This window comes from Chiloscyllium plagiosum, chromosome 9, assembly GCF_004010195.1.
Source record: "Chiloscyllium plagiosum isolate BGI_BamShark_2017 chromosome 9, ASM401019v2, whole genome shotgun sequence".
NCBI classification, from domain to species: Eukaryota; Metazoa; Chordata; class Chondrichthyes; order Orectolobiformes; family Hemiscylliidae; genus Chiloscyllium; species Chiloscyllium plagiosum.
Window position 1 is genome coordinate 24,715,857 of NC_057718.1, and position 13,613 is coordinate 24,729,469.

The 13,613-nt window shown below is 42.4% G+C and overlaps 1 protein-coding gene across 5 annotated transcripts in view; it reads right to left on the reverse strand.

Moving 5' to 3' along the window:
- The window catches only part of LOC122552701 (regulator of G-protein signaling 7), a 450,150-nt gene that overhangs the window by 174,936 nt on the left and 261,601 nt on the right, over positions 1 to 13,613 (reverse strand). For 4 of the 5 annotated variants that reach the window (XM_043695584.1, XM_043695581.1, XM_043695582.1 and 1 more), the window contains exon 4: positions 6,667 to 6,741. In XM_043695584.1, the coding sequence (XP_043551519.1) occupies positions 6,667 to 6,741 (75 nt within the window). The remainder of the gene's footprint in view (positions 1 to 6,666; positions 6,742 to 13,613) is intronic. The other variant, XM_043695583.1, reaches the window with a different exon arrangement.

Below are 13,613 nucleotides of genomic sequence, written 5' to 3' on the forward strand. Positions count from 1 at the left end.
TAGAGCACGGAGTCCCGCGTCACGGCGCTGCTCGGGACGAACCTCGACAAACACCACTGCATTCCTCTCCAGACTTCCTCTGCATTGGCACATTCCAGAAGGAGGTATGTGACAGTCTCGTCCCCCCCGTAGCCGCTTCGAGGGCAGCGTGCGGTACGGCTGAGAGTCCGGACGTGCATAAAGGATCTCACAGGCAGAGCCCTTCTCACCACCAGCCAAGCCATGTCTTGGTGCTTGTTGGAAAGTTCTGGCGATGAGGCATTCTGCCAAATGGCTTTGACAGTCTGCTCAGGGAACCGCTCGATAGGATCCGCCCTCTCCTTTTCCCGAAGGGTCTCAAGGACACTACGTGCTGACCACTTCCTACTGGACTTGTGGTCAAAGGTGTTTACGGTCACCTTGCAATCCGCCACCATGTGGCCTGACCTCCCGCAGGTTCGGCACACTTTTGGCTGCCCTGCGTATGTCAGGTAACCTCTGCTTCCTGCGATAGTCTTCACTTCTGAAGGAACCTAAATCTAGGGGTGCTAAATGTTGAATGGCCACTAACAAATCCAGAGAGTAGTGGAGGGGAAACCTCTTCATCCAGAGTGTGGTTTGAAAATGGCACTTGCTACCTCATGAAATATTGCAGCAAAGAGCAGAGATGCATTCAAGTGGAAGCTGACTAAGTACACACAGGGAAAGCAATCGAAGATTTGAAAGCAATTGAAAATTATGTTAATATACAGCAGTAATGCCAGCAAAGGCCAGTCAAATCAAATGGATTATTTCTGTGCTGTGAATTTTGTATAACTGGTGTGGTCACTATTTTAACAGAAGTAATGATATATTTAAAATAGTTATATTATCCCTTCTGTTCAAAAGATTTCGACTGCTGACATCATACAGCATCATTTCAATGTCCCAGTGGCTTCACTATTTTTATGCCGAAACAATTAGAGGGTTTCAACAGAAATTTGAGCTTTGGGATAGGATTTTGTATTTCTACAAACATAGTTCAGGGGAGGCATAATGCCAGAAATTTAGCTCACCAGCCAATGCAGCAAAATTATGTGCCATCCACCTTTATTCCTGTCTTAATCTTGGGATGGAAACCCTGTCCTTTGATGAAATTTCAAGCACAGTTTCTCTTTTCTATCTAGTGATTGAAGAGACAGTAACCTCCTTGTGACTATTTAAAGAACTTCAGGAAGTTCTGTGATTCTGACAAACTATCCTTCTGAAAGCAACAACACCAAACATAACATTGATTGGTTCATCATTTCTTTACTGTTTGGATGCTCCATTTTTTTCTACCGAGTAACGGCTAACATACTTCAAAGTAGTTTGGTGTATATGACCTTGGAGACCTTGGAGTGCAGGTTCATAGTTCCTTGAAGGTGGAGTCGCAGGTAGATAGGATAGTGAAGAAGGCATTTGGAATGCATTCCTTTATTGGTTAGTGCATTGAGTACAGAAGTTGGTAGGTCATGTTGCAATTGTACAGGACGTTGATTAGGCCACTTTTGGAATATCGTGTGCGATTCTGATCTCCTTCCTATTGGAAGCATGTTGTGAAACTTGAAAGGGTTTAGAAAAGATTTACAAGGATGTTGTCAGGGTTTGAGGGTTTGATCTGTAGGGAGAGGCTGAATAGGCTGGGGCTGTTTTCTTTGGAGACTCAGGGGTGACCTTATAGAGGTTTATAAAATCATAAAGGAGCATATATAGCGTAAATAGACAAGGTCCTTTCTCTGGGGTGGGTGAACTAGAAGGCAGAGGTTTACGGTGAGAGGGTAAAAGATTTAAAAGGGACCTGGGGACAACGTTTTTACGCAGAAAGTGGTGCGTATATGGAATGAGCTGCCAGAGGAAGTGGTGGAGGCTGGTACAATTGCAACATTTAAAAGGCATCTGGATAGGTATATGAATAGGAAGAGTTTTGAGGGATATGGACCAGGTGCTAGCAAATGGGACTAGATTAACGTAGGATAGCTAGTCAGTATGGATGGGTTGGACCGAAGGGTCTGTTTCTATGCTGTACATCTCTATGACTCTATGTGCAACATTTCTGAAATGTTTGAAGGTTCTATAAATGAGCCTTTGATAAGATTAAATGGAGTACCATACATAGTAGGGATAATATAATTCCATGATGTTTTAAATGCAACATATGTATAAATTAGAACAAAGAACTGCAGATACTGGCGATCTGAAGCAAACAATAACCGCTGTGCCATCCCACCGCTGAGTGGCCGTGCCCCCCCCACCACTGAGCCACCATGCCACCCCATCACTAAGCCACCATGCCACCCCACCACTGAGTGACCATGCTGCCCCACCACTGAGCCACCGTGCTGCCCCACTACTGAGCCACCGTGCTGCCCCACCACTGAGCCCACCACTGAGCACCATGCTGCCCCACCACTGAGCCCACCACTGAGCCACCGTGCTGCCCCACCACTGAGCCACCGTGTTGCCCCACCACTGAGCCACCGTGCTGCCCCACCACTGAGCCCACCACTGAGCACCGTGCTGCCCCATCACTGAGCTACCGTGCTGCCCCATCACTGAGCCACCGTGCTGCCCCACCACTGAGCCACCGTGCTGCCCCACCACTGAGCCACCGTGCTGCCCCACCACTGAGCTACCATGCTGCCCCACCACTGAGCCCACCGTGCTGCCCCACCACTGAGCCACTGTGCTGCCCCACCACTGAGCCACCGTGCTGCCCCACCAATGAGCCACCGTGCCGTCCCACCAATGAGCCACTGTGCCTTCCCACCACTGAGCCACTGTGCCGTCCCACCAATGAGCCATTGTGCCGTCCCACCAATGAGCCATTGTGCCGTCCCACCACTGAGCCACTGTGCCGTCCCACCAATGAGCCATTGTGCCGTCCCACCACTGAGCCACCGTGCTGCCCCACCACTGAGCCACTGTGCCGTCCCTCACACTGAGCCACTGTGAGCCACTATCTTTGTTTTGTTTTGGAGGGATTCAGAACAATCTCAAGCAGTTAAACCCATTGGACCCAGCAGACACTATCTTCTTGCTGATTTTTTTCAGTGTTGGTGTTTTTCTGATATTGCAACAAAACAATGCTTATCAGCAAAGCCACATTAAGTACATTATTTAAACAACCTGTTACTAGGGAAACGCATGTTAAGAACAGAACTCTTACCATAATTCATTTCGTTAGATCTATGTGGCAGCTGAGGTAAGAGGTTTCTAATAATAATACTGAGATACATGCATTTATAAAATGCCTTATCAGTTTGAAGAGCACTTTAGACTTTGAATTATTTTCTGAAGTGCAGCAGTTGGTATTATGTGGATGGGTAAACACAGCAGCACCTCTGCATCTGTGTCATCCCATAAACAACCATGAGATGGCAGCCCAATCAATCTTATTTTATACTTGCTCAGGGAGGAGTATTGGCAAGGGCACACAAATTACTCCGTCACATGTATTATTAATGTCTGCCTGAGGTCTGCAAGGGAATCTTGGTGTGGCTGCTCATGTACAGGAAGACGCAGCCTTTAATGAATTGTTGTCCTCTGCCTGGACTGAAATGTCAACCCAGATTGTTAGCATAATTCAGCTCACTTTCTGTCCAGAAAGGAAAATGAGTGAAGTCAATATGTAAAGGTCTAGAAATTCGATTTTGCCTGATGATGGGTATGGAGGGCCAAATGTGCACTGTTACTACCTGCTCTGCTGGATGCAAGGGCATGTGCAAGTTGTGCTGGGGCTTGGGCATCAATCAGACAACAACATCCATGCTTTTTATTGGCTATTACCTGTTTTGAGGAGAGTGTGGGGCTGTGTAGGCACTGGGGGAGGTTCAGGCTCCTCTGCTTTCAGTTATAGCCAGTCAATACCTCTCAAAGGGGAGATGTACTATGGCAGGTAGGCTTAAGGTGGCTAAAGCAAATAGAATGCTAACGTTACAAAGGGGAACCAGGTACTCTACTGCAACCTTAGAGACTCTGGTATGCCTGAACCAAACTGGCACTGTACCTGGCTGCAGGATCTGAGAACTTCACACTCCTCAGTGATACAATTCCCTCTGAGCACGACATTGGCATGGACAACTGCCTGATCAGCCTGGATCAGGAGAAGGCCTTTAACAGAATATCACGCATCAACATGATGGATGCGGCATCCAAAATGAATTCTGGAGAGAATGTACAATTGGATCTGACTGTTCTGCACAAACATTAGAACAACAGTGGCTGGAAAGTGGAGAGGTTTCCAATCGAACCTGCAGTCAATTACTGCTGTCTTCTCTCCCCTGTCCTTTTAGTGATTGCACAGTACTCTCAGTGGAGTCCATCAGGAAGGGTGCGCGCCTTAAAGTTTATGAGGGGTGACAATCTCAGGCAGTGGAGGCATTCAGGTGACAGCTTTCCTGTACAGAGACATCAGCAACTTCTGCTCAGATCTGCTGTCCAGTGCACAGGCTGATGAGCCTCATCAATTACTTTGATCAGGCCTCAATAGCCAAAGTAAATTATGGCAAGAGTGAAGCCACGTTCTTTGTGAACTGAGCTGACCGATTTGTCACCTTCATGTCAGGTCGCAATACCTGAAGGTGCTGGCTACGTAGTTCAGAAAAAGTAGTGCATGTGTTGAAAAGTAGAAAAAGCGAGTAGCTCTGGTGAAACAGAGACTACATTTGGGAGCGATAACCCTCTCTTCACTGTGAGTAAGAACTTGGTTAACAGGTGCAAGGTGCTTGCAGTGTTGCTGCATATGGTGCAGGTCTTGAGCATTCCTCACTCCTGCACCATAGAGATAACCTGAGCTTTCTTCCACTTTATCTGTAGATTGCAAATGGATCATGATCACAGGGACATTATGCAAAAACCTCTTGAAAGAGGAGGAAGAAGCATACCAACTATCACAGCATCTCAATGGCCACTGTTGGTCTCAGCTGTATCCAGCTATATGCAGGCCCTCAGTACGCAGACACCAAGTGTCACTGTACTCCAAGCTTTGACCTGTCTCTCATGTCACAAAGAATGGATCAAGACACATTGCTGCCGAACACTCCAAGTAGTGGAACTGTGCAGTACTACCTGTCCCACGTGGAGACATTCATACAGAAGAACAACACTAATCACAAATTTACCATGATATGGAGATGCTGGTGTTGGACTGAGGTGGACAAGGTTAAAAATCACACAACATCAGGTTATAGTCCAATAGGTTTATTTGGAAGTACAAGCTTTCAGATCGCTGCTACTTCATCAGGCAGAATGTTACCTGATGAAGGAACAGCACTCTGAAAACTTGCAGTTTGAAATAAACCTGTTGGATTTTAAGCTGATTTTAAACAAAGTTCCCGGGCAGTGATCATAATGAGGCCCTGCAGAGAAAGTGGAAAATCAGCTGGTTCTCTGAGGAGACAGTCATAGCCAGTTCTCAGAATGAAAATAGACATTGCTGGAGGAACTCAGCAGGTCTGGCAGCATCTGTGAGGAGAAAGCAGAGTTAATGATTTAAGTCAAGAGATCCTTCATCAGAATTGTTAACAGCAAAGAAAAATTTGGAGGTGGGGGAGCGGGAGTTGAAGTGAGCAGATTGGCAGACACAGAGTCGAGAGAGAGAGAGCGAGAGAGAGAGACAGAGACAAAGACAGAGACAGAGACAGAGACAGATAAAAGGGGTAGCAGATGAGGGAGTTACTGATAATAAGCCAGAGTAGAAGAGAAGCTAAATAAGTAATAATGAGAGCTGAAAGTACAAGAGAATGGGAAGGCTGTGCTGAAAGCAACCCATATCATGGAATAATAGGACTAAGAGTGAGAGGGAATTGGTTAGCTGTACTAAAAGCAACCCATGTCATGACAGTACCGGGTAAGGGGGTGGGTAAAAAACGTAGAAGGATGAAATCCGGCTCAAGAGGCATTGATCCCTGGAGACTGCAGGGTCCCTAAGAGGAAAATGAGATGCTGTTCTTTGAGCTTGTGCTGAAGCTCACTGGAACAATGCAACACGCCTGTGACAGACGTTGGACAGATTTCTGTGGACAGATTTCAATTTCCCCTTGGGATCCTTGAAGAGAAAGGAAAGAAGTTCTCTCCTTCTTCAACCTCTCCCCTTTTGTGAGTCATGGTGACCCACAAGTTAAACTACCTCCAGATGTCACTCTCCAAGGAAAGAGCACACCGATGGCCTGCTAAGACTAAGCTGAATTTATCTTCCAGTCACATACTCTGCATTATTCTCAACACTTTGCCAACTCCCAGTTGCCTACAGCTCTCATTCTACAAACAAAATCTGCAATTTTGAATGATGACGAGACACACGTTCAAAAAAGCTCACAGCGCTGTCCTAACATAATCCCTTCTTTCCTGAAAAAGATTGCACACAACCTGAAACAAGTATCAAGGGAAAGTCAAAGACCAGTGTGCCCAGCAGTGCTCTGAAAGCTAGTGCTTCCAAAAAAAACCTGTCGGACTATAAACGTTGGGAACCTATGATACAGAAATTATAAACTTCGCAGCCATAACACTGTCCCCACTGTTTCCAGGTCTAGCTGCTGTTAGTGAAATTCTATTTAATTTTATTATGTTGTTTTGTAGTACTTAAAAAATGCAACATGAAATTACTTTAACCACTTCATCATTCTGTGAAATCTTATTTTGAAGTTATCAGATTGTGCATGGATTTACCAGTTTGAATCTCAGTAATTGTACCTTGATCTTCAATGTTCAGATTCTTCAGTAGCCACTGGACAATATCTGCACCTGCAAAAAGAACACAGAAAATGTCTGCATTAGTATCAAGCAAAATAACAATATTGGTGGACCTTGGATGGTTTTACTCATATTTAAATCAAAAGACATGCAGCTTTCTACTGTCCCACATCTTATACTATGTAATAATATAAGGCTGCAATAGTGTTTAGGCTTTGCCTATGCGTGTAAAATCACCAAGTCTAAATGCTTTAGCTCACCCAAGACCAGTTGCGTGTTGGTAAGTGAAATTTCTAGATTGTAAGTACTCAGTCTTAGTCAGAAGAAACTAGAATTAAACAAAGCCTTTTTTATTTTTTTTCTGCTTTTGGTATTTTAAGTAAGATGCCTGAAATTTGAAGCATACGTATGCACAAAGCATTTAATTTTTGGTCAACTAATAATTGACGTAAACAGCTTAGATAATTCATGTTAATCTGATTTCATGTTACTAAATTTTGCTGAACAGCAGCTACTATTAGAAACAGTGTGGACAGTGCTTTGGCTGTGGAGCTTATTATGATCCTTAACTTCCCCGCCACAGATTCCTATCTTTGATGTCCAGCACAAACTCTCTTAAGAAGAAACATGGGTGCACTGACCTCTGACTTTCCCTTGCTACTTACTGCTTCATGCTGTGTGTAACCTTTTACAGGAAAGAAGGGATTATGTGTAGTGACAGCAACGTAAGCTGTTTTAAATTTAATCCTCCTCCTATCTGCCCCTGGACCATGACCCCATCATGGAATACCAGGCTACCGTGTTGACAACGGTCTCTAACTTCATTGCACCATCCATGAGATGTTGTTCTTTGAGCTTGTGCTGAGGCTCACTGGAACAATGCAACACGCCTGTGACAGACGTTGGACAGATTTCTGTGGACAGATTTCAATTTCCCCTTGGGATCCTTGGAGAGAAAGGAAAGAAGCATCCATCACCACTTGCCCCAGTAACTTAGACTAACAGTAAAAGATCGGATTGATGGCACTGAATGTACCCAAAGGTATCTCAGATGGTACCAATGGTCACACCCCATAATGGATACCAAAGGGATTCATGTTCTAATTTTACTTTAATTATTTATCAGATTAAAATCATTTTTACACTGTATTAGAGCAACTTAGAGTCATAGAGATGTACAGCACGGAAACAGACCCTTCGGTCCAACTCGTCCATGCCGACCAGATATCCCAACCTAATGTAGTCCCATGTCCCAGCACCTGGCCCATATCCCTCCTAGCCCTACCTATTCATATACCAATCCAGATACATTTTAAATGCTGCAATCGTACGAGCCTCCACCACATCCTCTGGCAACTCATTCCATACGCGTATCATCCTCTGTGTGAAAAAGTTGCCCATTAGGTCTCTCTTATATCTTTCCACTCTCACCCTAAACCTATGCCCTCTAGTTCTGGACAACCCTCCCAACATCCCCCCCCACCCACACCAAGGAAGAGACTTTGTCTCTTTATCCTATCCATGCTCCTCAAGATTTTATAGACCTCTATAAGGTTGCCCCTCAGTCTCCGACACTCCAGGGAAAACAGCCCTAGCCTATTCAACCTCTCCCTACAGCTCAAATCCTCCAACCCTGGCAACATCCTTGTAAATCTTTTCTGAACCCTTTCAAGTTTCAGAATGTCCTTCTGAAAGGAAGGAGACCAGGTTTGCATACAATATTGCAAAAGCATAACCAATGTTCTGTACAACCACAATATGACCTTCCAACTCATGTACTCAATACTCTGACCAATAAAGGAAAGCATATCAAACATCTTCTTCACTATCCTATCGACCTGCGACTCCACTTTCAAGGAGCTATGAACCTGCACTTCAAGGTCTCTTTGTTCAGCAACATTCTCTAGGACCTTACTATTAAGTGTATAAGTCCTGCTAAGATTTGCTTTCCCAAAATGGAGCCCCTTGCATTTATCTAAATTAAACTCCATTTGCCACTTCTCAGGCCGTTGGTCCACTTCTAAAATCTGCATAGATTTCAAATATAGATTTCATCACTATGGAGTGTCAGATAAAAACTTAGCTCAAGAAGGCTGTAAATTATCAGTGTCAACTGTAAATAAAATTTATTCATTCAATATTGAAGTGATTTTCATGCTTTCCAGCTTCACAAATACATCAGATGTCCATAAGATATTGGAGCAGAATTAAGTCCACCGAGTCTACACCACCATTCGATCATGGTTAATATGTTTTTCAACCCTATTCTCCTGCCTTCTCCCCTAACCCTTAATTCCCTTACTATCTCCTCGTAAATACACTCAATGACATGGCCTCCACAGCCTTCTATGGCAATGAGTTCCAGATTCACCACGCTCTGACTGAAGAAATTCCTCCTCTTCTCAGTTGGAAACTGTCATCCCTTCACTCTGAGGTTGTGCCCTCAGGACCTAGTTTCTCCTACTATAGGAAACATCTTCTCCATGCCAACTCTATCCAGGCTGCTCAATATTCTGTAAGTTTCAATCAGATCTCCCCTCATCCTTCTAAACTCCAGGCTGATCTCTCCTAGGCAGTTATGAGGAATCAAGGATGACCTATTTCCACCCTAGTTCAATGGATTTGGAGATGGCTGATAAATCTCACATGTGGTCTGCAGGTGTGCAGATACAGGTGGAGCTGCAAGGGTTGGGCAGTTGAGGTGTTTGAGGTTTGTGCATTTTCTCCAAATCTTCAACTTTGCCTCTGAATACTCTCAACACAATATCTTTACATATTTAGCACTTTCCTGAATAGATCTTCTCCATTTTACAGAATCACAGAAAAGCTTTGGTTCAGAAGGAGGCCATTCAGCCCATTGTATTTGTGTTGACTCTAGCATTTTGGCTTAGTGCCAGTCTCCTGCCTCTTCCCTGTCACCCTGCACATTCTTTCTACTTAAATAACCACCCATTGCCTGTTTGAATGCTTCAATTGAACGTGCCTCCACCACATCTCCAGATAGCACTATTTGCTGTGTAAAAACATTCTTCTCATTTCACATTTGCTTCTTCTGGAAAATATTTTAAAACTGTGCACTCTGATTCTTGATCTGCTTAGGAACAGGGACAGCATCAGATTCTTATTTATCTTGACCAGCTCCCTCATGATATTGAAGATTAACTAGATTAGGTTGGGATATCTGGTCAGCATGGACGGGTTGGACGGAAGGGTCTGTTTCCATGCTATACATCTCTATGACTCTATATCTTCTCTTAACCATTGCTGCAAGAAAATAATCCCCATGTTTCCAATCTACCTTCATTACTGAAGCATCTCATCCTTTAATCCATTCTCATAAACCTCTTCTTTATTGTCTCCAGTTTATTCACTATAACGCAGTGCTCAGAACTGTATACAACACTCCAGGTGCAGTCCAACCAGTGTCTTATGTAAATTCATTACAACCATCCTGATCTTGTACTCTAAGCCCCCATTTTGAAGTCTAGAATGCTGTATCCTTTATCAATAGTTCTGTTTCCCTGTCCTGCTGCTTTTAATGATTCATGCACATATACACCCAGCTGTTTCTGCTCCTGTAAGCCCTTTGAGTCCTTTATTTTATACTGTCTCTCCAAGTTTTTTGTGCCAAAGTGCATCATCAACCTTACACTTTTCTGCATTGAGCTTCATCTGCATCAATCCACCCACTCTACCAATTGGTCAATGTTTTTTTGAAGTCCCAACCTATCTCCCTCACATTTTACAATCCTCCCAAGTTTGTTCCATCTACAGATTTTGAAATTGTGCCCTGCACACCAAGATTGAGAAAATGTAAGGGTTCAAATATCGACCTTTGTGGAATTCCACCACCAACCTATTTCCAGCCCCAAAATATCCAGTAACCATTACTCTCTAGTTCCTAGTGCTCAACCAATTTACTATGTATGTTACTACTGTCCCTTTTATTGTATGACCGCTAACATTCTTTGCATATCTGTTGAGAGCATTGTAATCAAATGCCTTTTACAAGTCAATGCACACCACATCTATCCTTTCTATTATGTCTTCCAAAAAAGTCTAGCAAATTCCATGCTGACTCTTCTGAATCAATCCACATTTTCCCATGAAACCATTAATTCTATGGCAAATAATATTTCTAGAAGTTCCCTCACCACTGAACGACTCTGATCTCCAGCATCTGCAGTCCTCACTTTCTCCCACTGACACTAATTGTCTAATAGTCAGCTTGGGTGTTTAATTTCTTCAGAGATGCTTAGAGGACATTCCTAAAAGTGTCTCCACTGTCCTCCTCAGACTCCTCTGCCTAAATTGATACCCAAGGAGAGTTGTTTTAGCAAAGTGCAATCAGACATATCCTGCCCAACAAAGCTGGGTATTCCAGGACAAGAAACAAAGTGTAAATTATGGTGAAATAATCTACAACTAGTAAAATGGCATTACTACAATGCTTCTACAAAGTTGTTAAACCTTAATGTGCATTTTTCACATTCATCAAAGGGCTGTCACAGATGACTCACTAATTGCTGCAACTGTCATCTTTAAAACATTTATATAACTAAATTTATGTAAGTATGACACTGGAGTTCATGACCATTTATAACCTCTCCTGAATCATGGCATAGATGCTCGACTTCTACAAACATAAATACATTTGGACAGCCTGATCTTTATCAGGTTTTCCATATCAAATAAAAGAGGTGTCATTTGGACTATTGCATAATACAACAGAAGGCAAATGCTACAAATTAAAGAAACAAAGCATTTAAAAATAACAGCGATATCAATTAGTCTATTAACTGGGAGAGCAAGGTCCAGAAACAAAAATGTGTTAAGTAGACAAGGTGGACGCCTGTGAATGAAACTAATTCCATTCCATAAGGAGTCTAAGGAGTTTAGTTAGGTGTCCATCATTTACAATTGCAAAGCTGGAAATTGACTCCAATGTTCCTATTGTGATAATAGGTTTTGGATGAAGTAGTTTACTAGTCTGCCAAATTTTGTTCATAAACAAGAGTTTGCACAAACTTCAACCAGTATATTGGATATTAAAGCTGACAACTGGGGTCTGTCTGTCTCCTGAACAGCATTTTTGGATTCAAAATGTGCACTTACTAGCTTTATATAATCTGGGAACTTGGCTACAAATATACACAAATTGCATATATAAATATTATAAAATGTAGAAACTCAACACTTGCAGCAGAATGTATTTATGAATTTAATAGAATCGTAGAGTTTATAAATAGGGTGAGATAGTGGTGCACTTTTATAAGGCAATGGTTTACCCACAATTTGAGCAAAGAACATATGTTTGTGACACCCCATTATAGAAAGAACTTTAAAGCTGTCAGGAAAAAAAAATTGAGGTTAAGAACTGGACAGTAATAGCATTGCTACATGAAAGTAGAGTGCTGACATTTGACTGAGCCATTAAACCAAAGCCTGCTTAGATGAATGTAAACCATTGCTTGGTACTGGGCAATAAGTATCCTTCATTCAAAGTATTTTTCATATTAATATTTGTGGTAATTTGCTGTGAACAATGGGTGACTGGGTTTTCCACGTCACAACAGTGTATTGCTGTAATTCATTAGCTGTAATGTACTTTCAGGTGTTGTGAAAGATGCTGCACAAACTTTTCTTTTCCACCTTGAGTCATTAAATGTAACTCTAAAACAAAAATGAAGACCAATTCCATCTTGTGAGAGCTGATAAATGATCCAAATAAAATTACACTCAAGAATTTATTTAGATTTTGTTACCTGCAAACTCTGCTACATTTAATTCCTAATTTTACACATATCAATTATTGATTGTCGGTGCTTCATGCTGCATAGATTGATTGCTTTCATTTAAATTCCCAGTCAGTAGCCAATACTGCTTTCCAGATAGCACTCTATTTGTACTCTTTGTGAAGAGGAAATCTTATCAATTTTATCATTAACCTGAAATTACTGGCTTTTAAAATAATCTGATACAAATCGATTGTGCTTTCATGTCATTTTCAGATACTGAATGTGCAAAATGCTTCAAACGAAATGACAAATGTTAATTGCCTTTTGAATACAAATTTGTGAAAAATGTTTAAATTTCTCAGGAAATTCATCCAAAATGTTATCCAACAACCACCTGGACAGTTATGCAGCAGGGGTCAAAATGCATGGGGGAGCCAGTTAATACATGCTTGAATGGTCTCAGTCAGTGAAACTTCAACCACAAGGGGGACCGATGAAAGAACAAACCTTTTGGACCTGGACTAGAAACATTGTTTTCACTCCAACTCCCAATCTATACCCTTCCTCTTTTGTAGTGAGTGATACAGGACGGAATTTCCCAAGTCCACACCAGACCCTACCTTAATCATAAATTGCATCTAAACTATTTTCCAATTGAGAGAATTGACAGTGATTGAATTGAATTGAATTTATTGTCACGTGTACCAAGGCACAGTAAAAAGCTTTGTCTTGACAGCAATACAGGCACATCACAAAAGTTAAGTAGCATAGATAGGAAATAATAGGTAAACAGCGGCCAAAACAAAAACACTGGTATCGGCAAATGTTAAGAGTTTGTAAGTCCATTCAGTATTCTAACAACAGTAGGATAGAAACTGTTTTGAAACCAGCTGGTGCGTGTGTTCAGGCTTCTGTACCTTCTCCCTGATGGTAGAGGTTGTAGAAAAACATTGCTAGGGTTGGATGGATCTTTGAGAATGCTGGTGACCTTTTCTTAACAGCGAGCCTGGTAGATGGATTCTTTAGATGGAAGTTGGCCTTTGTGATTGTTCGGGCCAAGTTCACCACTCTCTGTAACCATCTCTGATCTTGAATTGTACAGTTGCCATACCAGGTCGTGAGAGTATGGGAGTAGTTGGAACAGCTTAGCAAAGGGGCCCAATTCAGCAGCACAAGCATAGTAGC